This window comes from Naegleria fowleri (assembly GCF_008403515.1).
Source record: "Naegleria fowleri strain ATCC 30894 chromosome Unknown tig4, whole genome shotgun sequence".
Classification (NCBI taxonomy): Eukaryota; Heterolobosea; class Eutetramitea; order Acrasida; family Naegleriidae; genus Naegleria; species Naegleria fowleri.
Window position 1 is genome coordinate 242,926 of NW_025407936.1, and position 25,813 is coordinate 268,738.

The following is a 25,813-nucleotide window of genomic DNA, read 5'->3' on the forward strand; positions in this document are numbered from 1 at the left end:
GGATAATGATGATGATGATGAGGATAAAATGGTTCAATTTTTTCAAGCTTGGAAAGTGTTGTAATTCCGAGCGCACACGCAAATTGATGTTGGCGCCAATTCTTCCATTTACACCTTAAAATAAAAAATTCATGCTGCAAAATGACGACCAGCACGAATGTCGAATCGGGAATATCAAAAACACCATCATCTTTGATGATGTCTTCCAATAAATCAATGATGGCCTCCTCCAATGAGACAAACCTTTCGGAGTTCAATCCTTCATTATTGTACAGCTTTTGTACTGGTTGCTCGGAGAGATATTTAGATGGCGATCATGGAGGATACCCTCCGTTTGAATTTGTAGAAAATTGTTTTAACGAAATGGGAAAGAAGGGAGAAAAGGATAAACATTTTATTGCTGATTTAATTGTTGGGCTAGAGAGATATTCAAAATTTATTGATGTCTCTTTGGAAATATTTTCAAAAAGTATCGCAAAAGAGAATGAGTTTATAATACTTCAAAGAGAGAAGATCGACTACTCTGTTGTTCTGTACACCATGTACTTTTTATTTCCCTCAATTTTACCTTTAGAATTTGTAAAGGATTTTTTGTCAAATGCCATGACGCCTTCAAAGAGACAACGCTTCATACTCTTCATTTACAATTCGCAAAACTTGGCCACATTATTTATGGAAGAGTGGAGCAAGCTGTATGAAAAAGAATGGATCGATACTCAAATCTTAAGTCCAGTTCGGCAGAATGAAGATGCTATCTCTTCATGGGCTTCTAAAATCGTTGGCAAAGACAAGCCACCCAAGAAGTCTGACACAGTGTTTGAACCCTTTAATTTAACGATGCAAAAAGAAAAGAAAAAACCAGTTGAAGAAGTGATTGAATATACATTTAAAACTAAGGAAATTCCTGAAACCACCTATAAACCAGAGAATCCTGCTGTCGCTAAAGCCCTTGACATGTACAAGGAGAGCAGAAAGTCTATACCGTTTCTAGACGAAAAGATTTTAGAGAATAATAGGAAGGAAATTTCGAAACTGAGAGAAGAAATGGAGAGAGCCAAAGCGCCGAATGCCTCATCAACGCTCTCAAGATCAAGAAAAAAAGACACCTCCGAACCAGCCATGGAACGCGTCACCTCACCAAAACCAGTGATCAAAGACATTGAACAAGTGAGGAAAGTGTTAGATGCACCTGCCAATGTCAAACTGAATGCTGCAGCAATATTAAGAGAAGAAGCTCTTATTCGGAAGAAGCAAGAGAAGGAAGAAGAGATGCTGAGAAAGTATGAATCAGAACTGAGAGACGCATCTGCTTTCAAGTCATGGCAAGAAAATATGAAGGTTCAAGATGAAAAGAAGTATTTAGAAGAAATCGAAAGAAAGAAGAAGGAAGCGATGGAGAGTGACATTAATGCTCGACTCGTACGAGATAATATTGCCGAGAAAAACAACAAACTTGCTGTGGAACAAAAGAAAAAGCGAGACGAAGAAATTAAAGAGCTGAAGGAAAAATTAGAGAAAGAACAAAAGCTCTTGGAAGAGAAAAACAAGGAATTTGCCAAAGAAATTCAAGAGAAAATTCAAGTGGTGAAACATGAAATCAAGAAAGAAAAAAAGAGATCCGCCTATGAAATTAAGAAGGAGAGCCAAAAGAATGAAAAGTTCATCAAGCAACAACAGGAAGAAGAGCAACGAAAGCGTGAGGAGCTCATCAAACAAATTCGAGCTCTTGTAAATGCTCCAAAAAGGCAAACCAAGACATTTGATCGAACAGAAACATCAGAGGTGGGATTATTGGCTGAAATGTCTATTGTTCAACTGAAAGAACGGTTAGAAGAGTTGAAAAAGCTTGAGGAGCAAGAAAGAGAGGAACGAAAAACAAACATTCTCTCAAAAAAGAAAGAAAAGGAGATGGAAATGCAAAACAAACTAAATCTTTTGAGAAGGCACAGAGACCAAATGAAAAAAGAAAGAACAACGAATCGAATGAAAAAGCTTGAAATGATCGAAATGCACACCAAGAATGCAGAAGAATTACGAAAAGAAGCGCTTCTGTCCCTGAGTGAAAAGTTAGAACAGAAACGGGAACTCAAACTTAAAGAACAACGACTTCAAGAAGAACTCAAACAAGAACGACTGAAAGAGAAACAACGACTTCATCAAGAAAAGGAAAATGTCATCAAAAAGCATTGGGAGAATCAAGAAATTGGAGCTGAAAGAAGTGCTCTGAAACGAATCGAACAAAGCAAGAAGGAAGCACCAATACGCAACACTGCCAAGAGAATTGGTTTATTGAAATCGTCTTCCATGAAAGATAGAGACAAGACCAATCCTATTGCGTACACGGTGGGAGGAGATAGTGAGCAAGACCAGCAACAAACCAATGCATCAACCCCACGCGATGAAACTTCCACCACCCTCCAACCATCTTCTGAATCTTATGTGCCTCAAGAGTCGTCATCATCATTGCCATCCAACACCACCAACAATTCCACCACCATTATGGACAAGGAAGCGACAGCTGTGTTGGTGTAAGTCAAGTCGGACGAAGATAACGAACGAAAAAAATTCGTCGTCCTTCATTCGCATCGTCTCCTCCGTCGTGAACATAAAGCTCTTTTTTTCTGAAACACTGGTCGGCACCACTGCATCATCACTACGCAACCTCCTCACCTTTTCATATCATCATTAAAACACATTGTTGTCGGTCATTGAATTGATTCAATTTTTTCATCATCGCCATCATCAAATACCTTTTAAAATCTACCTATTCATATTTCCTGTTTTTATTATATTCCAAAAAGCACCTAACAACAACAACCTACACCTATGGAATCAAAACCATCATCACCTTCATCGGAAGGAGTAAAGAAGAGTACTTTGAAGCTCAAAATCGAGGAACTTGCCAATGCAAATGCAGGCATAGGTTACAGTGTTTGTGGTGGTGTGAGCGGGGCTGTTTCAAGAACAGTCGCTGCTCCATTTGAAAGGCTTAAAATCCTGTTTCAAGTTCAAGACCTTTCTGTTCAAAATACCAAACCAGGAGAAGTTAAATATCATGGAATTGTGCGTAGTTTAATTCAAATCGGAAAGGATGAAGGAATAATGGGCTACTTTAAAGGAAACGGTAGTAATGTGGTGCGTATCGTTCCCTACACAGCAGCACAATTTGTTTCCTATGAAAAGTATAAAGAATTTGCAATTGCTAGGTCGAAAGATGGCAAAATATCCACTGTTCAAAGACTTGTGTGTGGTGGTTTGGCCGGTATGACTTCTGTTATTGTTTCCTATCCGCTCGATGTGGTGCGGTGTAGATTGAGTGCCCAATATGAACCAAAAATCTATCACGGAATTAATCATTGCTTGAAATTGATTTACAAACAAGAAGGATTATATGGACTTTATAGAGGCATTGTTCCGACCCTACTCGGAATTGCTCCATACGTTGCTCTTAATTTTACAACATATGAAAAATTGAAAGTTTTATGTTTGGAATATTTAGGATCTGATAGTTTAGGTATTGTCACCAAGTTGGCTCTTGGAGCTGTGAGTGGAACGTTTGCCCAGACTGTCAGTAAGTATTTATTGGCATAATAGGTTTCATCAACAAACATGTCATCATTTTGTGGTCAATGAACTTGACATCATCAATTACTGACATCATTCATTGAAATATGATCAACATGTTTTATTGAACATCAAAAATTTTCTCTATTCAGCCTATCCATTTGACGTCGTAAGAAGAAGAATGCAAATGGTTGGTATGGGAGGTAGTACTGAGCATATTTCTTTATTTGATGCCTTCCGTCAAGTTTATCAAAGATACGGTTTTGTTGGATTTTACAAAGGTCTTCTTTCGAATTATTTGAAAGTCATTCCAGTTGTTTCTATTAACTTTGTGGTCTATGAATATATGAAAATTTTCCTTGGATTATCTAAAGAGGGATCAGGAGAAGTTTAATCTCAAACAACAATCATGTTTAAATTTTGGGAGTGTACGAAGAGAAATTTTTGCTATTTATCACTATTATTCACATTTGAACTTGGTTCACTAAAGTGTCAGAATAATTTATTTGGAGCATTCAACTATTGTTACTTTTTCTTTTTCTTTTTTTGGGAATCTTTTTCAGAAGAACCTGATTGCTTTTTTCGTTTCTTTTTCGAATCAGAGGAGGAAGACTCTGCTGGCATTTCTTCTGCTGTCAGGAGTGAAGTGTCTGAGTACTCATATTCATCAATCTTTGGCTTGCCAAAGAGAGAAATGTACTTTTCAAGAAGGGGCACTAGAGTTGTTTCAAATGCTTCATGCACACGTCTTGTTGGCATGAGCGTGTTGAGATCAAAACCTAGCTTTGATAAAATTGCAGTGTGATAGAGATAGTCGTCATAATTCTTCATTAACTCTCGTCTCGAATAAACTCCTGATCTCATATTTGCAAAGAGAGAGGTATCAAATTTGTTGACTTCTTGTTGTTGTGCAACCTCTTTTTCTTCTTTTTCCTCAATCTCTTCCATACTTGTCAAGACGGCCGGTGTAGAAGCCAATTGCAGTTTTTCTTCAAGTAATCGTTGTTTTTCAGTTTTGATGGTTTCAAGTCTGAGCCGTTCTTTTTCTTCTTTTTGTTTTTGCCTTATTAATTGTTGTTCTTCTTCATTTCTCTTTTTTTTAATGGCCTCAATTTTCTTTAGCTGCTCTCTCAATTCATTTTCTTTTTTTTCTGTCTCTAAAGATCGCGAGAAAAGCATTTCTAAATTTTGTTTTCGTCTCACCTCGTAATCATAATCATACTCTACTGCCATGAGAGGATGTTTTTTCAATTTATCATTTGGAATGGATCGTTTTTTAGCTCGATGTTGCAACAGAGCTTTTGAAATGTCGTAGTATCTTTTTTTTAAATCCTCCACAGATCGAGGTGTGAGTGAGTGTTGTGTCTTGAGTTCACTTTTACAAAATCGATCGTGTATGACAATAAAACGCAAGTCATATTGTTGGCACAATGAGAATAACAAATCCGTCTCTTCTCGGCTCCAATTTTCATCCTTATGCAAGGGTTCTATAATTTCTTTATATTCATCATCATCATAGCTAAACACTCTAGTTTTCTTATTTAAAATTTCAAAAGGATAATTCGGAGCCACTTGCTCTTCATCGTCATTATCTACCCGAGTCCAATGATATAAAACTGTTCCATCCTCTCTAGCATGATTCAAAAAAGCTTTCCATCTCCACTTGTCTGTTGTTTGAATAATTTTACGTTTAGCAGATTGCCTCCGAGGTGTTTCCAATGAAGGTGAGCGAAGAGGAGTCATAGAATGGACATCTTTTTGTTTTCCTTTCAACACAGATGACGTTTTCGGAGAACGTATTATTTGATCCACAATACTCGTCGTCGATGACTTTTTTGTTTCCACGCCCAACAAATCAGCATAATCAGACATTTTTTTTGTTTTTATTGATATATATAATATTCTTTTAATTTGTACTAATAATTTGTTCTTACAATAAAGATATAATTTTAAATATTAGAGAGAGATCTCAAAAACTTGCATTGTTGAATGATTATTCCAAAGCTCCCAAAGTGTTTTGTCCCGAGTAGGAAATGTATAAAAATCCATCTTCGTCCTTGTACTTTTCATAGATGGATCCCATCAGATCCGTCTGCATAAGAAGCACATCCTTTCCAACGAAAAAGAAGAGAGAGGTGGTTTCATCGACGGAGAGTCTTCCTCGTACAACCATGACAAATTGTGAAACATTTAAATCGGCTGGAACGAGATACTTGTTCTTATCAATGGAGGGTAAATCCTATATATATATTTCATATCAAAAGTGAGTCGGGTGTTTATGTGGAAGTGGATTATGATGAGATTAAGTTTGTCATGATGATGATGATTAATGAAATCCCATCACCGTGATGGTTGCGCGAGGAGCGGAGAATAGAATCAATTTTGAGATGACCAAAATGATGAAATAACGTCCAAAAATCATCGGAATATAAAACCAATGATGAATAACAACCTGTTCTCATCACTGTGTGTTGAATATCAACATACCTTTTCAACGGCTGATTTCTCACAAATTACAGGAACACGATCTGGATACTTCTCTCTCACTTTTCGTGATTCTTCAATTCTCTCCGAAAGGGATTTCTGCTCTTTGAAGGACTTTGGTTGAGCAGTGGATTTGGGACGATTGGCTGGAACCAGTGATTCTTGTTGTTGACTCATGATGAAATTCTCGTGGGTGGTAGTGATGATGATTTCTTTGTGTGGTAAATATATTTTTGAATGAACAACGAATCGATACCGTTGTGCTTTTCAGTGCTCGAGATTTTTATTTGGTTCGTGTTTCGAATTGGGCAAATGGAATTGGAAGAAGGTTGGAAGGGCTTTCCGTCACTTTTTTAGTCCCACCTCTTCTTCTTCTTGTTGATGACTTGTTAGCACCGTGTGAACCTCTTCTCGATTGAGGGTTGGTGGAACGGATTCTTCTTCTTGACAAACAGAAGCTCGAGGGAGAGTTTCGGTAGTGCTAATTGTGGAATGGTTCTGATCGAATTGTTGGAGTTGTTGAGAAAGAACACTGTCGAGTTCAATGGTTTTTGAAACTTTTTCATCTAAAAAGAGAATGGTTTGATTTTCTTGAAGGAAAATGTTTAAGATGAGGGGTAAATATATTGAGGTAAGCTTGATGTGTTTGTGTTCATGTTTGTTGCTTTCTTGATAACTGTTTGAAAGATTTGATCCATCAGAATGTGGGATGATTCCATCGTGAATGAATGAATGTGAATGATTCGATCAGAAAAAGAGTCAAAAGCTCGAGTGTGTTAATAATAAAGTGATACTTGCCTAATGTTACAGGTGAAGGTATTTACAGTAGTAACATCTGTGATTTGTTTGTACAAAAGAAAAAGTTGTGTCTGTTTAGTTGGTTGGGTGGGATCGACAATGGAAAATCCATTTTCGTCGAGAACGATGTATTTCTTGTGCCCTGAATGATGAGTCGAAGTATAAACCAAATTGTAGTTTTCATGCACCATCAAAATTCAACCCCATGAAATGCAATTACGAATGTAACATTGTTATTCTCTCCATCTAAAATTGGAAATACAACTTACACTTGTCACTCTTAATTAGAATTTCAAGAGAAGAATGATCCAATGCTGTAATATTCTTTTTCTTTTCTTGTGCAGAGGACGTGTTGGTATTGGAGGAGCCATAAAATAGGCCTACCACAGGTCCAACACTGTATGAATACAATCCTGACAAAGATGCCCCCAGATAGTAATTGAATCCGCTTATGTATGACTTGTTCTTGCTGGAATTTGCCTGATTGGCAGAGCTGTTAGGAAGGGAAATGACAGAGTTTTTCTGCCTGCTAATACTGCTAGAATTTGCACTGAAACTGAAACTCGATGGTGTCAAACTCTTAATGTATGCGAAAGGATCAATCTTTTTCCCCTTTGCATTATAAATCACTCGTTGTTCCTCCTCCTCATCTTCAACATCTCCATACTCAATTGCTTTTAAAAATCCATTTTCATCTAATTTAATTTCTACGGGTCGTTCTTTTCGTTTTGTTGAAATCTCGTGACTCTTTCTCTCATGAATTTTCAATTGATCCAACACGTGATTAATGATCGTGCTCGTATTCGAAATGCTTTTAAGTCCAACAAAATAATAACTCGTATTATTTCGAGTTTGAATCCACAGAACAGATTTGAATAGATATGAACTCTTTGTACATTGAGCAATATCTTGCAGAGGGATCAAAATACATGAAGTATTCGATTTGATTTCTCTATTTTTGAATTCAGGTACATAGGTCACATCTACAAAGTCTTCATCATCCACCGTGGAGCTTCCAAATATCTTGGATGGAGCACTGCCACTAGGAGGAGAAGAAGACATGTTCATCATGGTCGTGGCTGTATTCATTAAACCAACGCCACTGCTACTCATTCCTCCCCCACTACAATTTCCAGTATTCGATGTTCCTCCTCCATTTCCACCACATCCCGATGACGAGTTGTTGCCTCTATTTCCCGATTCATATTCAAACAAAATAAATCGAGTCGTGATGAATAGAGTGCCTGGTGAGAGAGCAACCATATTATTCCAAAATTGACATTTGAATTGTTTAATTAATAGAAATGAATGATCGGAGGAGGGAGGAAGGTTCATCTCTCTCTTGAAAAGAAGACTGAAACGAGTCGACAAACCGACAATCAAACAATTTTTTAAATTTACTTTATCACAACAACGCACCAAAAGAAAGAGATACAAGAGAAAGTCTGTTCGAAATGGCTTGCGAACCAAATAGATATAAAATCAAAAAAGTTTAGATTTGTAAAATTCTACACACAGAGAAATAATTAATTACAGCAAACAGAAACACAGCATACAGTTACGTCATCAGATTTGCCATGTCTTTTGAATTCCCCAGTCACCTTACTCAATCCCATTGAGAAGGGAGTGTGATTAGGGAGCGTTGGTGAGTTGTACCTCTTCACCGCTTCTTGCACAAGCTTTTTTGAAATACTGTGGCAACTTGTTGCTGACCTCATAATTTTCAGAATGTCCGAATCAAAAAGATTATCAAAGAGTCCATCTGTTGCAAGTACAATATAGTCTCCTTCACGTAGAGTACAGCAATTGATGTGTAAATCGGCACAACTAGGATCGTCCTTAATTAATTCGTCACTATCAAGTTCCGGAGGTATTACCGAAAGTTGATAAGGAGCATTGAAATAGTGTTGTTGCTCCTTACTTCGATAGAGTATCTTGCTTTTTTGCTTGTTTACCACAGCGAATCCAGAGTCACCAAGATTTGCATAGGAAAGTTGATACAAGTTTTGAGGCAGAGGTTTTAGAAAGATTATACATGCCGTAGTTCCTCCTGCTTTCACTTGATTGAATTCGGTCATCAACCTAAACGCTCTCTCCAATAGAATTTTTGGATGTATGACCTGAGGAAGTTCAAGACCTTTCGCTACCATTTGTTCATATTCTTTTGGAACGTGATAATTATTTTCTGTCACAAATTGATTCAGTTGATCGCTACAGAGCAACAGTTTGCAGTTCCACATTAATTGGCGACTCACTAGGGATGGATCAATATCGAATGCCATCCAGCCACCAACCCCATCAGCAATACCAAAGCTATACACTTCATGTTTCGCGCTGTAGCAACAATAGTAAGCGTCTTCTCCAGTTGGATGAGTATTCTCGTCACACATTGGTTTTTGTTTACTATACACTGACACTTTAAGGGCTTTTTCACTAATGCTTGCATTTGCATCAGCCCCACTTCCTGAGGAGGCTTTTTTAATTCGATATTGCAGGTTCAGTTTAGATTTTGGAATGGGTGGAGGTGAGAGAAGTGGTATTTTTGAGGGTGAAATAGCCTCTGAAAATAATTGCTTGTTAATATTGTATGTCGAGGGAAGATCAAAGGGATTATTACTCTAAATATCATACCGCATTCACAATGCATTGTTGCGTTTGTTATGTGTGAGCCAGTCATTTTATGTGTGATTGAAAATCAAATCGTGATATTATTGTATTGAAAATGAGTAGGGCCACATATCATGAGAACATTGTGACAACTTAAAGAGCATCCTTAATAACTTACCTTGGCAATGGGTGTTATGGGGTGGTGATTAATATAGGATGCTTCGATTGTGTCAACATCTTCTTCTTCTTCAAATGTTGATACAGTGAAAGGAGTGGGCGTTTGTTTGGAGCTATTTGTGGGAGATATTGGCGAAATAGTCTTTGTTGTTGGAGTGAGAGATTGGAAATTTTTTTCTTCATTCTTTTTTCTTCCTAGAGGTGATAAGGGCTGATTTTTAACGCCATTCGAGTTTGCATTTGATGCATTGACGCTGAATGAGTTCCGCACTGGTTGATGAAAATCTCCTCCAGCTGATCCAATCCCTCGTTTTGTGCCCGTAGAGGTCGAAGAAGAAAAGAAATGAATGAGAGGAGATGTGTTTGGTTTAGGCGATGTAACCTTAGTATCAATGATTGTTGTTGGTGAGCTGGACGAGGAGATATTGGCTGAATTGGCTGGAGTTGTTGACGCTGCAGTCAAGCTTGAAGATGAGCCGATCCCACCAGTGCTACTCGAAAGAGAATTTAATTTATGTTTCGTTCCCGATCCGAACTGAGAGGATTTTGAAAGAGACGATATTCCTGTTGCTGATTTTCCTCTATTAGGGCCCGAAGCTGGCAATGTTGCTGAAAACGTTCCTAAGGGCCTTGATGATGAAAACGATGGAGATGATGATCGTGTCGTACTATGATTATTATTATTGTTATTATTATTATTACTTCCAAAACCACCACCACCACCACCACCACCACCACTGATGGAACTATTCCTCATTTTTTCAAAGCTCTTCAAAGATTCAGGTTGATGCAAAACGAACGGAGAGAGAACTGCACGAGTACCAAAATCGTAAAGTCAAAGGCGGCATATCTGACGACTGCAGCTAGTTAATGATGGCTGATATTCATGAAGGAATGTTGTGGTGGGTCTAAACATCATATTGAGAGAGAATATCAGAAGTTAAAACTCTCCCGAGAGGGATGAGCTCATCTCTGGGTTTGGTGTTATAGCTTCTGTTGTATGTTGAACCCACAGCGCAACACCTCAAACCTCCAGCAGAGTCTTTGTTTTCAACAACAACGATTCGAAATAAAATGAGCGGTTCATCCTCACCACTACAACTCAGTTGTGAGGCAAACACACACCAGAACTCTGCAACAACATCCTCAGCACTGTCTTCCTCATCGGGAACACTGTGGCAAAGGCTTGAACATCCGAATGTGGATATCAAGAGAAGAAGTATGGCAAACATTTTGAACAAATTTAAATATGGTTTGATGAGCGTGGAAATGTTGGAAAATGATGAAAATGTTCTTGCAGTTCTTCTCAAATGGTTCAATAATAACCCATGTTTTTATTATCGACAGGTCATACAACTTCTATGCGAGTTTGCAAAGGTTTGTATTTTGAGGGTGAGATGACTTTAATGACCGATTCCTCATCGCATTCTTCTATTCAATCAGAGACAAACAAGTGCTTTAATATTAATTGAAATTGGAGCCATTGGTTTTTTTCAAACACTGCGGCTCTATGCACCTGAAGACATTCATGCGGAAGTTGATTTTATTGTCGAAAAATTAAAAGCATTTCGTAAACAGATCGAAAATCAAGAGGATGCCACAAACGTCACAAAACAAACGAACCATGAAGAGGTTATACAAGATTACCTTCCAATTCAAAGCCCTCAGAACAAACAAAGTTCACAAGATTTGGATCAATCGGAAGATCAAATTATTCGAAAAAAATTCAAACAAGTCAGAAAAATTGACCTGATGGAATCCGACAAGCAGTACTTGTTCGAAATTAATATTCGCCTACAACAAAGACGAACAGAAATTGTTCAAGAAGCTCTCCATGACCTTAAAAAATCCCCCCTTACAGAATTTCCAATAGAATGTTTAGTGCAAAATTCAGATATCGTTCGAGTAAGTAATTGAGGTCGCGTTTAAGAATGTTATATATATCTGCAACACAACAGTCACTCACCTTAATACTTCAAAATGATCATCCAATGTATATTGAAAATGATGTCATGTCATGTCTTTGCAACATTTTTGAAAAACTTTCCATGAAAATTCATGACTTTGACCTTCAAGAATCAGACTACGTTTTGATTGACTTTAATTCTCTAATTTTCATTTTAAAATATGTTTATTCAAAACTGAGGAGTGCATGTCGAAGGAAATTATCATTGGTTGGAAAGTCTATTGATGTACTGAAGCATGTTGTTGAATGTTTTTGTGAACCCATTTCAGAGTTGGACAAATTAATTATTGTTGAAAGCTCAAGTAACATAATTGATGACATAATTAGTTGGATCAACGAAACAAAAGATGAAGTCGACAAGTTCAAAATTTTGGACCTATTCTCTCTCTTATTGTCGAAATGTGACTCATCATTGGTACGTAGGTCCAAATCTTGACAACAAATTTTGTTAAATCATCCACAACCGATCCTAATAGTTATGTAACATATTACCTGTCGTTTTGCCTGCTCTTGAAGAACATGTATTTGATCCAGTGTTGCACCTTTCGTTTTCAAATATTCATTCCAAAGCATGCGCTCAATTGGAAAGAATAGATTCAGCAACATTCAAAGAATGTCTTTCTGCTTTCAAGTTCATTGAATCCTTAAATTGCTACGACGAAATAATCCACGAAACGGAGCTGAAACCCCTCTCAAGTGCTGTTGAACATTTGGAACGTGTGACAAAAGCTATTCCAGCTCTGATGCTGCACCAAGAAAAAAATGGACTCGAACGCTTACTTCAAGAGCTGTTTGTATCAGCAGAATTTTTGGACGACATTTCTACTTGTCAAGCTCTTCTCAAGACACTCCTTTCACATCAATCAGAGGCAGTTAGAGCCTACACTATACAATTTATTTCGGAAGATCCACATTTTTTCTTTGAGAAATTAGCGTCGGATGAATTGATTTACTTGATTTGTTTGCACTATTTCCGAAACAACAATTCTACCACAAATTTTACAACATTGATTCAAACCATTCAACACAGTCCCAAGTCAATCAAATTATTTTCGTCATTTGTTCCACTATTACAATGCCTTTTGAAATATTGTGAAATTGTGGGAAAAACGGATGATATCGATGAATTTTTGTTGACTTTGCAGTTATTTGAACGAGTCATGACCAAGAATGAGCTGATAGCTTATAACATTCGATTTTTATTTCACAAATACAAATGGTAAGTTAATGGCCTCATTTCAAATTAATAACTATTAACTGCGTACAGGGTTCGAGAGGCAGCAACAATCAATCTAAAAACATTACTGATTCACGAATCAACGAATCGTTCAGATTTATTTGACTTTGGAGAGAGTGACCCATTGATGAGCATTTATTTGGATGATATTGGGCACATTTTTGAGATTAACTCGGCAACAACACCTCTTTTGTCCAACGAGGAATTGCAAAGCCTACTGTTACTCTTTAATGAGACCAAAGATTTTGAAATTTTTAAATCTGTTACTTCACAACTATTCACCATTGCTAAGTGTAAGTTCTTCTCTATGATAATTAAAAAGTTTTATAACACCAAGACCATTCACAGTATCCAATAATGTGAAAGAAATTTTTAATACCGATTTTTTGCAATTGATCCTTCGCAGGTTGTCAGAATATGCATGCACAGAATTGTTGGCTCTACTGTTTGTAGTGGTTACTAATGTTTCTTGCTTTGTATTATGCTCATCACCCATCATTGTCCACCTCTCATCACGTAAGTGTGGTTCATATTTTCAATGTTCTAACCATTATTACTATCATTAAATTTGCTAGTAATGTTTCACAAGGATATGCTAATGAGAAAATTAGCTTTTAAAATCCTTGGTGCAGTAGTTTTTTCAAAAGAATTATTTATTCGTGAGGTGAAGGATATGACTATCACCTTGAAACATTATGGGAATCCTAGATTTTCATTACCAAATTTAGTATTGTCGAACTTTTACGATATCAATAATTCATCGGCTTTTGAAATTGGCTGCGTTGGATACGATACGATATCGGGGAGAGCTCTTCATTTTGCAAAGATTGTCAAATTATTTGTTGACAAACAACTCGAGAGGGATGTTAAAAATAATTCACAATTATTGATTCTCAAAGAAATTCATCCAGATTTTTACATTGATATGGCCTTAACAAAATTGTCTCAATCAAGAAGCCATAGCGAGTTTTTAACAAACCTACATATTTTGCAAGATTATCTACTTCTTGACGACTCGTGCATGAAAAAATTCGAGGAAAGCGATTGGAGAAGAGTATTTTTAAAGTTCTTACATAAGGCTCCAACCAGCCAAGCCGATGATCTCGTATTGGAAAACGTTATTGAGTTCTTCTCTGAGATATTCAAACACCACGTACCGGATAAGGACACCATCACAGAGTTGGCCTACTGTTATTGCAAGAATTTTTGTGAAATTTTCTACATTGAATCTTCTCAATCACAGATCGATAGGAAGGGAATTCGTTGCACCTTGTTGAAATTTTTATGCTCGTGCTTGGAATTTCTTTGCTCGTTTAGTTGTAGAGACGAGCTGAAGTTAGTACTGAATGATGAATATCTTTTAATATCTTTGAAAAGATATATTGAACAAAAGAAAAGCTATGATCTTCGCATCCTTGCATTGAGATGTGTATGCATTGCAGCCCTGAGCGGTGAACCATTCTCTACTGAAAATATGGAACTACTCAAGTCTCTTTTTACAAACTTGTTCCAATTGGTGCATGAAGAGCAACAAACTGTTGAAAATGGTATTTACCAAAAGTCACATTTTCTGCAAATGGCACTCTATACTCTGTGCTCCTTGTCTTCTGTATTTAAACAGTGTAAAATTTCCACGTTCGATTTGGCCAATTTAGAGCATATGGAGGAAATGATTTTCTCAAAACAACCTCTTCTAAGAATTTCAGGATTCAAGATTATTTCAAACGGAATTATCAACCAACAGAAGCTAGATGTTCTTTGTAAACATAATCCTCAACTCATTGATTTGATAATATCACGAATCTCCAGCAATGACAACGAGTCAGCAAAAGAAGGAGCACTCTGGACTCTGTGTAAAGTACTTTCAGTGAGCTCTGCGCCATTTGATTCCTTTATTGAGAAAATTCCCTTCACAGAGTTATTCAAACTTCCAACACATCAATTTTTAGAGTCTTCAACCTCCCTTCTCTACCTGATTCTGAAGAAAGATCCATCCTCTCAAAGCAAAATATTAATGGAAAAGGCGGCATTGTCCTTCTTGCTCAATAGCCTCAAAGCGGTTTCAAACATTGAACCTACAAAGTACACCATCCAATCTTTGCAAAACTTATTGTTGGTATTGATTCAAATTATGGAGAATAATAAGGATTTATCAACGTACTTGATTAAGGAGACTGTCATTTTGGAGTGCATGCTACAACTGGTTCATTCACTTCACCACAATTTGGATGTGAATTTTCAAGTGGTTACTGAGCTTTGCTTAGTGATCATGAACAATCTTGTTTCAAATATTAAGGGAGATTCCGACTATGTGAGATCGAGAGAGGGACTTCTACAAGCTCTTCTCTCATGCCTGAGTGAAAATAATTCCAGGAGCCTTCACTTGACAGCTTGTAAATTTCTGACCACATTGCTTGGGAGAAAATGTTTTCCAATCAAAGCTTCTTCTGAGAATGAGAAATGTAATGACATCCTTTCAAGACTTATTGCTCTCTATGCCTCCATGGAAGAAGCTTTTTTCATGGATGAAATTGTGGATGACTTGAATGTTGTTGGTAAAGCTTTGGCCTGGTTACTTTCCATCTATGGAAAGAATTGTCAAGCATCTACCCAGAGAGAATTGACACTGACACTCTTTAGCTTTAATAAGAGAGTTTGTTCATCACTCTCCATTGAATCTATTCGAAGAAATAACAAGGACGTTGGAAGTAGTGAACGTTTGAAGGAACAACTTTTTCTGAATTTAACAATATTGCAGCAGTTACTGCTTGGAACAGAAGCAAAGAAAGTTTGCACTACAGAGTGCAATATTATTCAAGAGTTCAAGCTCATGTGGTTCTCTAATTATGCTGACATTGATTTGAAAACAAGCATATGTTTGGCTTTGAATAATTTATTTTGTGGAAATGATCGAGCTAAAATTGAAGTTTCCACTGATCTCAACAAACACCAAGCAAGTGCATGGATTGTGGATCTTGTTTCTCAAGCGACTTCTCTAAAGACCAAGCTCAGCTCCACCATGACATTTTTCAATCTATTGACCATATTGATATCTTCAGCTGAAGTGAGATATTCCATGACTAAATATTTGGTATTCGAAGGAATGATCAAGTCCATGAAAGAGAATTTCATTAGAAAGAAAGATGATAACAGATTGGAATACTGTTTATGCATGTTTTCACATCTGTCATTTTTTGAAGATTGTCACGAGTTGCTCCTGAACAAGGATACTTTTGACCACATGGTGGATCAACTCGTGAAATCACCGAATGAGAATGTGAAAGAGTATATTATGCTTATTATGAGAAATTTATTATTCTGTAAGAGCATCAGTACCCTAATGGTACGAGTTGAAGAGTTAATCATCACAGCGCTTCGTCTCTGTAACCAATTCAAGAAAAATGTCAAGTTGCAGTCCTATTGCACAAGTTTCATATTCACATATCTTTCGTTAAATTTGGACGTAAGTAGATTTATTCATTTATATATATATTCATTTATATGATATATTATCATATATGATATAATGATTAAATTTTCTTATATGTTTCATGCATTCGAAACAGGCAAAGAGAGTGCTCAGGAAAAATATCATTATCGAACTGATGAGAGAAACTCATTCGAATATTTGTGCTGAAAATCAGGAATGCTTTAACAAAATACAGAAGCTTGTTGAGCTTTAAATGTTAATATTGAGGTGAACAGTGGTTGGACGGAGCGAGTCTTAAAGCTTGGAGGTTCTAAAGGAATTCACAGAATTGCCTTCATTATTCAAGAATTGCTCTCTTTTAGCGAATGCATTTAAAATTAAAGTCAAATCTGAATTCAATTCATAAATAACTTGTTCTCTTTGCTCATATTCGACATCAGCCACTTGTTTGGAGAAAATGTCCGCAAAGTAGAATGCAAAATAGGTGCTCCAGTAATGCCACTTTGCATTTTCTGATGGTATAGGTATCAATCTATTTAAAAGGTTCGAATATTTTGCTTTTAGGTTGGAAATATAGTTGAATAAGTTCCTTGATTTTCCAAACAGAGTGTTTTCATCTTCTGACAAGAGTATTTCAATTAGTGATCCAAGATATTTGTTCATTTGCTTGAGTGAGGTAACTCTATCCTTTAACAGAGAGAGAATAAAAGGATCATTCATGAGAATAGTCAACGAATTTGAAGATGACTTGTGTTGATCATTCGTTGTATTCTTCTTGTTAAAATTTGGAAATAATATTTTCTTTGTTTCTCTATCTATAAATTGTGAAAAAGTTCTAATCATTAATTTTGCCATGAGCTCGTTTTTTCTTTCCAGCCACATTTTTGATAAATTGTGGATTATTCAAATATTTCTGTAGTACAAGTGTCACACCTTTTCTCAAACTGTGTCTGACAACAATGTTTGTCACTATACCAAAAAGTGCTCCAATACTCATCCAAAAACTCTTAGAAATGCCCACAAGTTTGAGAGGTGTATCTTTCATGTGAGATCCAAGACCTTTTTCTTTCAAATAATCTAGTCCTGTAAGAACGACTGATGCACAACCTCCCGCGCCAAATAATGATCCAACAATAAATCCTAAAAACTCTATGTCTCTTAATCGATTATTGTTGGTCGCCTGTTTCTTTGTATCAGTTGAGTTGTCTTTTGCCTGTTTCTGTCCTTTGAATTTTTCAATAGCCTTGAATACTTTCTTAAATAGAGCAGGAAATAATCTACTTCCAAATATCGAAACAAAGTAAAGTGCTTGATTGAATGAAGAATATCGATACGCTCTCTCTATGGCAAGTACTTTGAAAAATCTTGCTACCTTTCTTATAAATGATGGATTTTTCTTTTTCACAATAATATCCAAGGAACATTTCACTCTTTCGGAATGTGTCATGAAGCAAAGCTCATGAATAAATTGTAGTGATAAAAAGTTGAATTCTTGGATCTTTAACTCTCTCTCTTCTGTTGATTGCTCTCGTTTCCACTTTGATGTGATGTTCAATATAATTAGTAATGCTGAAACAACAAGAGAGGCCTTCAATGTGAAACGTTGCCAAACTTGTTCTTGCTCTTTCACATAGCTGCTACCATTCACTACGTTACGTTTCAAATAATAAATTTGAGAATTGCATTGATCCAATAATTCTTCGACCGCACGTTCCATCTTTTTGGGGTGTCTTTCTTTGTTTAAGCTTGATTTTACCAATACCTTCATTCCTTCGATTATTTTCTTCTCATGGCTATCACATTGATTCTGTGAAAAGTATGAAATTATTTTCAGAATATAATTAAATAGAAACGCATCATTAAACACAACGCAGTGATTCATTTCGTAGAGGAAAGGTTCTCGTTTTCTTTCATACCATAGCTGTGGTAATATTTCAAATATTTCATCCGAGGCGTTTTGATATTGTTTGAAAATAGAAATTTGACTCGATTGCGGTCCTGAATCATTTTGTCGTCGACGACCATCAATTTCTTCTTCTTCTTCTTTCTTTTTCCGATTCACCTCATCCCGAATGGCTGCTTGATACTTGTGAGCAAAAAACCGAGCCAAATGGGAACGTTTCATTTTTTGTTCAAAAACAAATTTCCCTTCAAAGAGAGTCTTAATAAGTTGATCAACCATTCAGTTCTTCTTCTTGAGAAGGGTCCACACGTTTGTACAGTAGGGTTTCTTTTTATTTGATACATACAAAATTGGTGGACTCTTGATAACATTGGTGAATGATGAAAGGAGGAGGTAAAGATGGGAAAAGGGCAATAAGTTAGAGAAAGTTAGAGGAGGGAAAAAGAGCAGAGGAATTGAGGAAAATTTGTTGTTGGGAGCAATGGATATACAAGAGAGTTGAAAGTTTGATTACCTTCTTCTTCCACTTCTTGGCATCAAGTCTCTCCTTGTCTTGGCGACCAGCTCTTCTCTCTGGAGGTAATACAATTGAACCATTTCTCTGAGCTTTTCCTTCTTCTTTTTCATGATTGGACCAACCTTCTTGGTTAATGGTCTCTCCACGTAGGTAATGTATTCATCGAGGACAATCAGGTAAGGCTCTTCATCCAAACTCTTAGAGGAAGTCGTTGAAGAAGAGGAGGTGGAGGATGGCGAGGAAGCTTCATCATCGTCAGGGATGACTACAATATATGGACTTTGATACTTGTTTTTGGTGAGTGTATTCTCTTCTGGAAGTGGAGGGGTAATGGTGATATATACATCTGGAAGAGGATCATTGATTGCATCTCTTCGTTGCAAGTGACCTCCAACCACTTGAATCTTATCCGTCGAGTAAATGACTGGAGCCGACTTGCTTCTCAATCGCTCAGAATTGTATTCCAAGACAGATTGTGGTGTTGGTTTCTTGCTTGCTTGAGCACCTCCTCTTCTCAATGCACCATTTTGTGGAGGATGAATGTAGGATCCCATGACATATTCTCGTTGTTGTTGTTTGTTCTTTGGCAATTCGTCTAGAGCGGAAGGGAGGGATGGAGAGGGAGTGGAGCTAGGCTTGTTCTTCTTGAAGAGTTTATGAACGGTGGATCTCTTCTTGGGTTGTTGTTGTTGGATCGTAGTAGTAGTAGTAGTGGTTGAGTTGTTATTGTTGCTACCAGTGTCATCCATATTGGCTTGATCTGCTTCTCCTTCAGGTGAATCCTTTCTAGGTCTTCTGCCTTTCATGTATCCTTTCAATTGTGGTTGTTTCTCTTGTGTTTTAGTCAAAGTAATAGCAGGAAGACTCGATTTGGACCGTCTTCTTCCTTCTTGTTGGTAGTCTGTTGGTGTTGGAGTTGATTGTATTCGCTTCTCTTGCAACTTGCTACTGGTATCGATACCAACATTGAAGAGATTTAAAGCCTTCTCATCCAATGAAAGGCTTGAACGTTTGTTTTGCTGGCCCATGATGATTACGCAAGTAGATATACAAAAATAGAGTAAAAATGGTAATAATAGGACTGATTTGATGATGATAGTATTGACACACAAGCGAGTTTATAGCGGTTGAGTATTTCAGTAAACTGGAAAGAGTTCTCTTCACAGACTGTTTTGCAGCGATATCGTTCCAAAGATGATTCTGGAAGAGGCTAAGTTATGACACGTTATGTTCTTCTTCAATGTTGAAAGGTTTGATTTCTTCTGAAACAATCTCTTTTGTTGTGTTTTTTTTGAGTGAGTTTGAATGGGAGTTGCGAATCCAGAGAAAAGTCATCTCTTGCTTTGGGACTCGCAAGCAACGATTTTCATGAAGACGCACCTTTTCTCTGCTTTGGAGAGGCATGTCCATTTAAAGAACTTGCGGTCCTAGTTTGGTCTAAATGCTCCAAAATTCAATTTAAAACATGACGCTGACCATTTCAGAGCGCAGTCATGTTCAATGACACTTGTTGAGAATGAAAAACAATGGAAGTGTCTGGAAACCTTGAAAGGATGTTGCTATGTTTTTCGTTTATTTGAAAAAGTGAAGACGTTTGAAATCTAAAACGAATGAAAATCCTTTTATCACGCCGAGAACGACAGGATTTAAATGATTGCTTCAGGACATCTGATTTATCACCATTCATTGTTGTCACCGAGTTGGAATTGTTTAAGGTGAGACATGTAATGGCACATGTTGGAATTTCATCTCTCTCCTTTTAACACATGTTGAAAGTTAACACCGTTTTAATATATGATGTGTTAACGCACGACGGTGCTGCACATATTGACTACACCTTCATGGAACACCTTTTAGTGTGACAATTTCATGACAGAAATAAAACTCTTGGATTTTCAAGTCTTTTCACAGCATTGAGAAAGATTTAGAGAGAGAGAACCTTTAAATTGATTATCCTTTCAGAAAAAGTCTCTTACATACATTGATGGACTCTCTCTCATCAACAAGAGGTTGATGCAAGTTGTTGTATGAATGCTCAAAGAGCTCATGTGAATGATGGTGTCAATGTTAAAATTAGACTGCTAAACAATTTATAAAGGTATTCAAATATAATTCAAGTAAAAAGACTTTCTAACCGTTTAACTTCCAAAGAGTAACAGAGAAATTATCACAAAAATTAGACCGTTATTTACAAACAAAGAATACTTTATGACTTGTATGGATATTTTGATAAGTACTGATCAGATTCGTTTTGTATGCAACGGTGTCTTGTAAAGAATGAGGGATTAGTGGTCTGCGATATCTCCTTTTAAAGTGATGAGACCCATTCAAGTAGCAGCACATACATACTTGATTTCAGGTCTTCCTATTGCGTAATATTGTGGTTCACAGGAAGGTAGACACACAACTATTCACATAATCAGTTCTAATCAAAGTGAATCACTCTATTCGTGTCACGTGTTGTCATCATGTCTGCAGGTGAGTTGAGATTATATTTCGAATCTTTTGCAGAACATTCTTACTGAAGCCTGAATGCTTGTCATTGATCTTGGTAACTAGTGACAATTTCAATTTTCATGGTTGAGTGCTTTGAAAGAAGGGTTTCCTTAGAAGTGTGAATGCATCTACTTGTAATGTTCATCTAATGCCATGACTTCTTGATTCAAATTGGATAATGAATCCAAGATAAGAGCAAGTTATCTTCCATGAACGACACTAATCACAACTCTTTACAATTACTACTGATTCTTTCCATGTATAGAAGTGGGATTATCTCTTTCTAGATTTGGCGAAAGAGTGTGAAATTTCACAAATAAAATATCAAACCATTCATGAATACCCAACCGTTGGTCATGCGAAAAGTTTAGTCGTTCAAGAAATTTGGTGATGGCGCTGATGAATTTGTTCCAATTATTCCACAGATGATCATCTGTTATTGACGACGAGGGTTGTCATCATTTTCATCTCCATCAACTCGAGTTGTTTCAGCGCACTGAATATCAGTTGGAGGCTCCTCAAGAATGAGAGGTTGTGATTCCATCTCTTCCTCTTCATTATCATTGACACTGAATTTTGTCTTTTTGTTTCTCTTTTTGTGTTTTCTTCGCTTTTTCCTTTTCGTCAGGGATGGATTTCCTGAAGATTCATTCTCAATAGAGAGGTCCGTGAGGGATTCTTGCTGCAATGTTGATGACGAAACACGATTACTCTCATTTGTATTCTTATTGAGATTGGATGGTTCATTTCCTACTTGAATTTTGAAGGATTTGTCATGTCGTTGGGGTGAACGATAGATCAACTTTGAGAATTCACTTGTACGCTTCAAGACCATATTCCTCATTTCAAGCCATTCCTTAGAATCTTGTTGTTGAGGAAGTAAGTGAACAGTTGGATTGAAAATGAACTGTGAAGAATCAAGAACATGACACAAGGAACGATGATTAGGTGAAATTTGCTTTGAAATTTGAGACATCCATTCACCAATGAATTGGAATGAATCGTCGTCCTCATTGTTGGCGCATTGATCAGTTTCTTTGTTATGACTAATTGCCTCTGCATCCATGGAGGATGAAGGAACTGAGTCTTCTTTCGACTTGTTTTTTAGGTTGACCTTATTAGAGAGCCATTCTTGACCAATGGCATGTTTCATATGAGGAAATTGGTTGAGGTAGGTTGAGAGAATGTGAACCTCTGATCGACAATCATAACTTTTGTGTGTTGTTGGTTGAAATGAAAAAAGATGAAATTTTTCACATGTAGAACTCTAAGGTCGTATCCAAAAAACTTGAAATATACTCTCTCAACTAGACACTTACCAATTATCAACACCTTCTGATTTTCCAACAATTCCATGAGGATAGATGTATTCAAATCGTGTGACATTATTGAAATAAAACATTTGTTCTGCATGTTCAATATTGTCATATTCAACTACATTCACAAGCTCGACATCTTTTTCAGAAACAACAAGTCGACACTCTGTAGTCCATTTCCTTCCCCAAACTGGAAGAAATAAATCGCCTGTGTAGTATTTGGTTTTACCTTCCGAATAGGGTAAGCGAAATTTCACCATACTGAAACGAGGTTTTAAAATGCTAATCCATGATTTTTGTAATTGTAAATCTTCAATGATACATTTATCAGACTCCTCGAGTGACATGATCGAAGGATCAGCCGTTCGAATATCACTCATAAACAAGATATTATTTGTTTCATGATTGTTCGAACTTTCTTGAGAGGACCTTTTCGAATCAATCATTTGATTTTTCAATTGTGCAAATTCCTCTGCCATGCTCACTGTGAAATATTCTTGCAAAATTTTAACATTTGGTAAAGAAGATAAATGATCATTGAATTTGTTTGGATCAATGAATATAAAAGTCAAATGAGGAAATAATTTTTGTGTTAAATAGACTAAATGATTTCCAGGTGCTGCTCCTGCATAAATAACAATATCTCCTTGCTGTGAATATTGAGTTAGAAATTCAATTTCGGAGAGAAGTAATTTCCGTTGTCCCCAATGAAGAGCATTTCGATGGTGTGCTTTTCCTTCCTCGGAATAGGGCATTCGTGGAGAGTCGAGTCTCAGCAATCGATGAGTGGAAGTGGTAAATTCCGAGTGATCAATTTTGAATGTCATCACGGGTGTTGATGTGCGATTATTATCGTTGTTGTCAGTGTTGAATGGAAGCAAGTGATGTTGTGCCTCCGAAGGGAGACAAGGACATTCTTGGCTTTTCATTTTTTGGATTCGAAAATAAAGAATAAGAACTAACTTTTTAATTCGTTGAAGGTGAGTCAATAATTGTGTGAATCATAAAGAATAAGAACTATCCTAAATTCGTTGAAGGTGAGACAATAATTGTAATGATTGTATTGCTAATGATATGTGAATGAAAATAATTATTTCTTATTATGGAGAGAGTATTATTTACGAAATGTACAGAAAATGTTAGTGAGTCAAATGTGATAAAATGTACACCACCCACAAGTGAAGTAAAATCACATAGACAACCACAAACACCCTCAAGAGTGGAAGTTTTCTCAAAATGCTTCCTGTGGAAATTGAAAAGCTATCAATGATGGCCATAGCATTGGCAACTCTGCTTGCCACAAATCCTCGCTTGGACAAATCTTGGAAAAATCGATCAGTCTTCATAGAGACCGATGAATGAATAACATCATTGCCGTAGGGTGATTCTTCATCGTAGTGGCTGTGCCGTGACATGGGTGTGACTTGAGCAAGGAGTTGCAATTCCTTGATCTTAAGTTGACTCTTTTCTAAGGCGAGCTGAATGGCTGCTTTCTCGCTATTCAACGTTTCGAGTTGTGTTTGTTTTTCAATTAATCTTTCAGCCATTCCTCTATTACGTAGTTCGAGCTCGTTCTGATTGCTTGAATTGTTATATTTGGCCTGATTCAATTGTTTTTGTAATTGATTAATTTCCTCCTTCTTCTCTTTCAATTGATCCTTAATAATTTTCTTTTCATTTTCATATTGATGCTTTGTTTCTTCAAAGTTCATTTTAAGAGAAGTTATTGTTTCCTGTAGGACGCCATTGGTCTGTTTTTCTTTTTCTAAATTTTTTTCAAGAGTCTTCAATTTGAATCGAAGTGAATTAATCTCAGCTTCATGTTGTTTTTTCATGAGTTCAATCTGTGACAGCAATTCTTGATTTTCAGCCTTGACATTTTCCAAATCAATCATCATATCTTCTTTATCTAAGGCGTGCATTAACTCCGAGTCGTCATCTGCCGTTACTGATGGTTCCTTTGAGCCAGATGATTGGGATTCAATACCTGATTTTTTAAGCTCCTCAATTTGCTTATCTCTTAGTGCCAGCAATTTAGTGGCTCTATTTTTATATTCCAAAAACTCTTGATTTTTTGCTTGCCATTCGTGCTCCTTTAGTTTTATAGTACTTTCCAATCTTGAGATTTCATCCAGCTTATCATTGAGGCTATTTTCCAATTCATTATATTCTTCTTTTAGTTTCTTTACATTTTCTTGGTGGTGTGCCTCCAGATCTTCTATCCGTTTTATGTTTTTCTTTTCCTCTTTTTTAAGCTCTTTTGTTTGATCTTGAAGGTCTTCAATTTGTTGTTTCAGTTTTGATATTTCTTCAGCAGTGGACTTTTCATATCTTAACTGCTCGTTTGCAATTCTGTGTTCAAGTAAAAATTAATATTTCCATTGTTGAAATTTCCGTGATTGATGAATTTTTACCAAAAAGTCAAAGAAATACATACGCATCTTTTTCGACCTGCATTTCAGAAATTAGGGTGTCTTTTGATTTCAACTGCTCTATCAGAGATTCTATTCTCGATTGATATTTTTGGGCCTGTCTCTCTCGTTCATTAAGAGCGTTTGTTAATTCTGTGTCGGTCTTGACTTTCTCTTCGAGTAGTCTTGCTACTTGTTCCTCAAGCCTCTGAAAAATAATAATAATAATTACGAAGGCAAAAGAGAAATGATCAGATTTTTCCGATCATGCCGCACTTACACTTTGTGATTCTTCATTAAATCTTTGTGAGTGTTTGGACACTGAATTCAATTTTTCGTATTTCTGTGACAAGAGTTGATTTGATTTCGTTGTCTGTTTAATTTCTTCGTATAATTTAAGAATTGTTTGTTCGAGCAACTTGTCTCTTGACAAAGACTCTGTATCTTGTGGAACAACTTGAGAGATTTCTCCCATGTTGTTATTATTAATATCGTCCGAATCGGAGGAATTTACACTTTCCAATCGGTGGTGTTGTTTGTTGAGTTGAGCATGCTCGATAGCCTCCTTCAACCGTTCTTCCTCACTCTTTTCATAAAACTCTTGCATCACTTTTTCAGTTTCTTTTTTAATTTCTTCATCAAGAACCATTCGGGATGCTGATCGTTTCATCTCTTCTCCCGTTGTTGTTGTCGTAACGAGTTGAGAAACTCCACCATCATCATCACTACCGGGAGAAGTTAACACGTTCTTTCGATCCTCCTTTTTTGATGCTTTGGATGGCATTCCAATTTGTTGTTGTTGTTGTTGTACCTTCTCAGCAATCTTCCGAGAGGCACCATCCACATTCTCCAACGTTTGTTCGGCCCATTTAAGAACAGAATTGGCCCACATTTTTTTTGTATCAAT

The 25,813-nt window shown here is 36.7% G+C and overlaps 12 protein-coding genes across 12 annotated transcripts; 3 read left to right on the forward strand and 9 right to left on the reverse strand.

Moving 5' to 3' along the window:
- Positions 1–141: 141 nt before the first annotated feature.
- Positions 142–2,532, forward strand: FDP41_007663 (uncharacterized protein; the record flags this gene model as incomplete). Its single annotated transcript, XM_044711432.1, has 1 exon — positions 142–2,532. The coding sequence occupies one exon, from the start codon at positions 142–144 to the stop codon at positions 2,530–2,532; it is 2,391 nt and encodes a 796-aa protein (XP_044568461.1).
- Positions 2,533–2,826: 294 nt separating this feature from the next.
- Positions 2,827–3,958, forward strand: FDP41_007664 (uncharacterized protein; the record flags this gene model as incomplete). Its single annotated transcript, XM_044711433.1, has 2 exons — positions 2,827–3,571; positions 3,717–3,958. The coding sequence occupies 2 exons, from the start codon at positions 2,827–2,829 to the stop codon at positions 3,956–3,958; spliced, it is 987 nt and encodes a 328-aa protein (XP_044568462.1).
- Positions 3,959–4,089: 131 nt separating this feature from the next.
- On the reverse strand, positions 4,090–5,436 carry FDP41_007665 (uncharacterized protein; the record flags this gene model as incomplete). The annotated part of the gene is made up of 1 exon (XM_044711434.1): positions 4,090–5,436. One exon carries the CDS (start codon positions 5,434–5,436, stop codon positions 4,090–4,092), a length of 1,347 nt encoding a protein of 448 aa, XP_044568463.1.
- A 121-nt stretch (positions 5,437–5,557) lies between these two features.
- On the reverse strand, positions 5,558–6,225 carry FDP41_007666 (uncharacterized protein; the record flags this gene model as incomplete). The annotated part of the gene is made up of 2 exons (XM_044711435.1): positions 5,558–5,803; positions 6,052–6,225. 2 exons carry the CDS (start codon positions 6,223–6,225, stop codon positions 5,558–5,560), a joined length of 420 nt encoding a protein of 139 aa, XP_044568464.1.
- Positions 6,226–6,393: 168 nt separating this feature from the next.
- Positions 6,394–8,181, reverse strand: FDP41_007667 (uncharacterized protein; the record flags this gene model as incomplete). Its single annotated transcript, XM_044711436.1, has 3 exons — positions 6,394–6,724; positions 6,847–6,988; positions 7,116–8,181. 3 exons carry the CDS (start codon positions 8,179–8,181, stop codon positions 6,394–6,396), a joined length of 1,539 nt encoding a protein of 512 aa, XP_044568465.1.
- A 191-nt stretch (positions 8,182–8,372) lies between these two features.
- Positions 8,373–10,387, reverse strand: FDP41_007668 (uncharacterized protein; the record flags this gene model as incomplete). Its single annotated transcript, XM_044711437.1, has 2 exons — positions 8,373–9,464; positions 9,632–10,387. The coding sequence occupies 2 exons, from the start codon at positions 10,385–10,387 to the stop codon at positions 8,373–8,375; spliced, it is 1,848 nt and encodes a 615-aa protein (XP_044568466.1).
- Positions 10,388–10,704: 317 nt separating this feature from the next.
- Positions 10,705–16,516, forward strand: FDP41_007669 (uncharacterized protein; the record flags this gene model as incomplete). The annotated part of the gene is made up of 8 exons (XM_044711438.1): positions 10,705–11,007; positions 11,074–11,535; positions 11,589–12,011; positions 12,073–12,815; positions 12,864–13,126; positions 13,182–13,349; positions 13,409–16,296; positions 16,400–16,516. 8 exons carry the CDS (start codon positions 10,705–10,707, stop codon positions 16,514–16,516), a joined length of 5,367 nt encoding a protein of 1,788 aa, XP_044568467.1.
- Positions 16,517–16,557: 41 nt separating this feature from the next.
- FDP41_007670 (uncharacterized protein) lies at positions 16,558–16,983 on the reverse strand (the record flags this gene model as incomplete). The annotated part of the gene is made up of 1 exon (XM_044711440.1): positions 16,558–16,983. One exon carries the CDS (start codon positions 16,981–16,983, stop codon positions 16,558–16,560), a length of 426 nt encoding a protein of 141 aa, XP_044568468.1.
- A 115-nt stretch (positions 16,984–17,098) lies between these two features.
- FDP41_007671 (uncharacterized protein) lies at positions 17,099–18,388 on the reverse strand (the record flags this gene model as incomplete). The annotated part of the gene is made up of 1 exon (XM_044711441.1): positions 17,099–18,388. One exon carries the CDS (start codon positions 18,386–18,388, stop codon positions 17,099–17,101), a length of 1,290 nt encoding a protein of 429 aa, XP_044568469.1.
- A 288-nt stretch (positions 18,389–18,676) lies between these two features.
- Positions 18,677–19,711, reverse strand: FDP41_007672 (uncharacterized protein; the record flags this gene model as incomplete). Its single annotated transcript, XM_044711442.1, has 1 exon — positions 18,677–19,711. The coding sequence occupies one exon, from the start codon at positions 19,709–19,711 to the stop codon at positions 18,677–18,679; it is 1,035 nt and encodes a 344-aa protein (XP_044568470.1).
- A 1,904-nt stretch (positions 19,712–21,615) lies between these two features.
- Positions 21,616–23,424, reverse strand: FDP41_007673 (uncharacterized protein; the record flags this gene model as incomplete). Its single annotated transcript, XM_044711443.1, has 2 exons — positions 21,616–22,390; positions 22,499–23,424. 2 exons carry the CDS (start codon positions 23,422–23,424, stop codon positions 21,616–21,618), a joined length of 1,701 nt encoding a protein of 566 aa, XP_044568471.1.
- Positions 23,425–23,634: 210 nt separating this feature from the next.
- On the reverse strand, positions 23,635–25,798 carry FDP41_007674 (uncharacterized protein; the record flags this gene model as incomplete). Its single annotated transcript, XM_044711444.1, has 3 exons — positions 23,635–24,847; positions 24,933–25,114; positions 25,187–25,798. 3 exons carry the CDS (start codon positions 25,796–25,798, stop codon positions 23,635–23,637), a joined length of 2,007 nt encoding a protein of 668 aa, XP_044568472.1.
- Between the last annotated feature and the right edge of the window lie 15 nt (positions 25,799–25,813).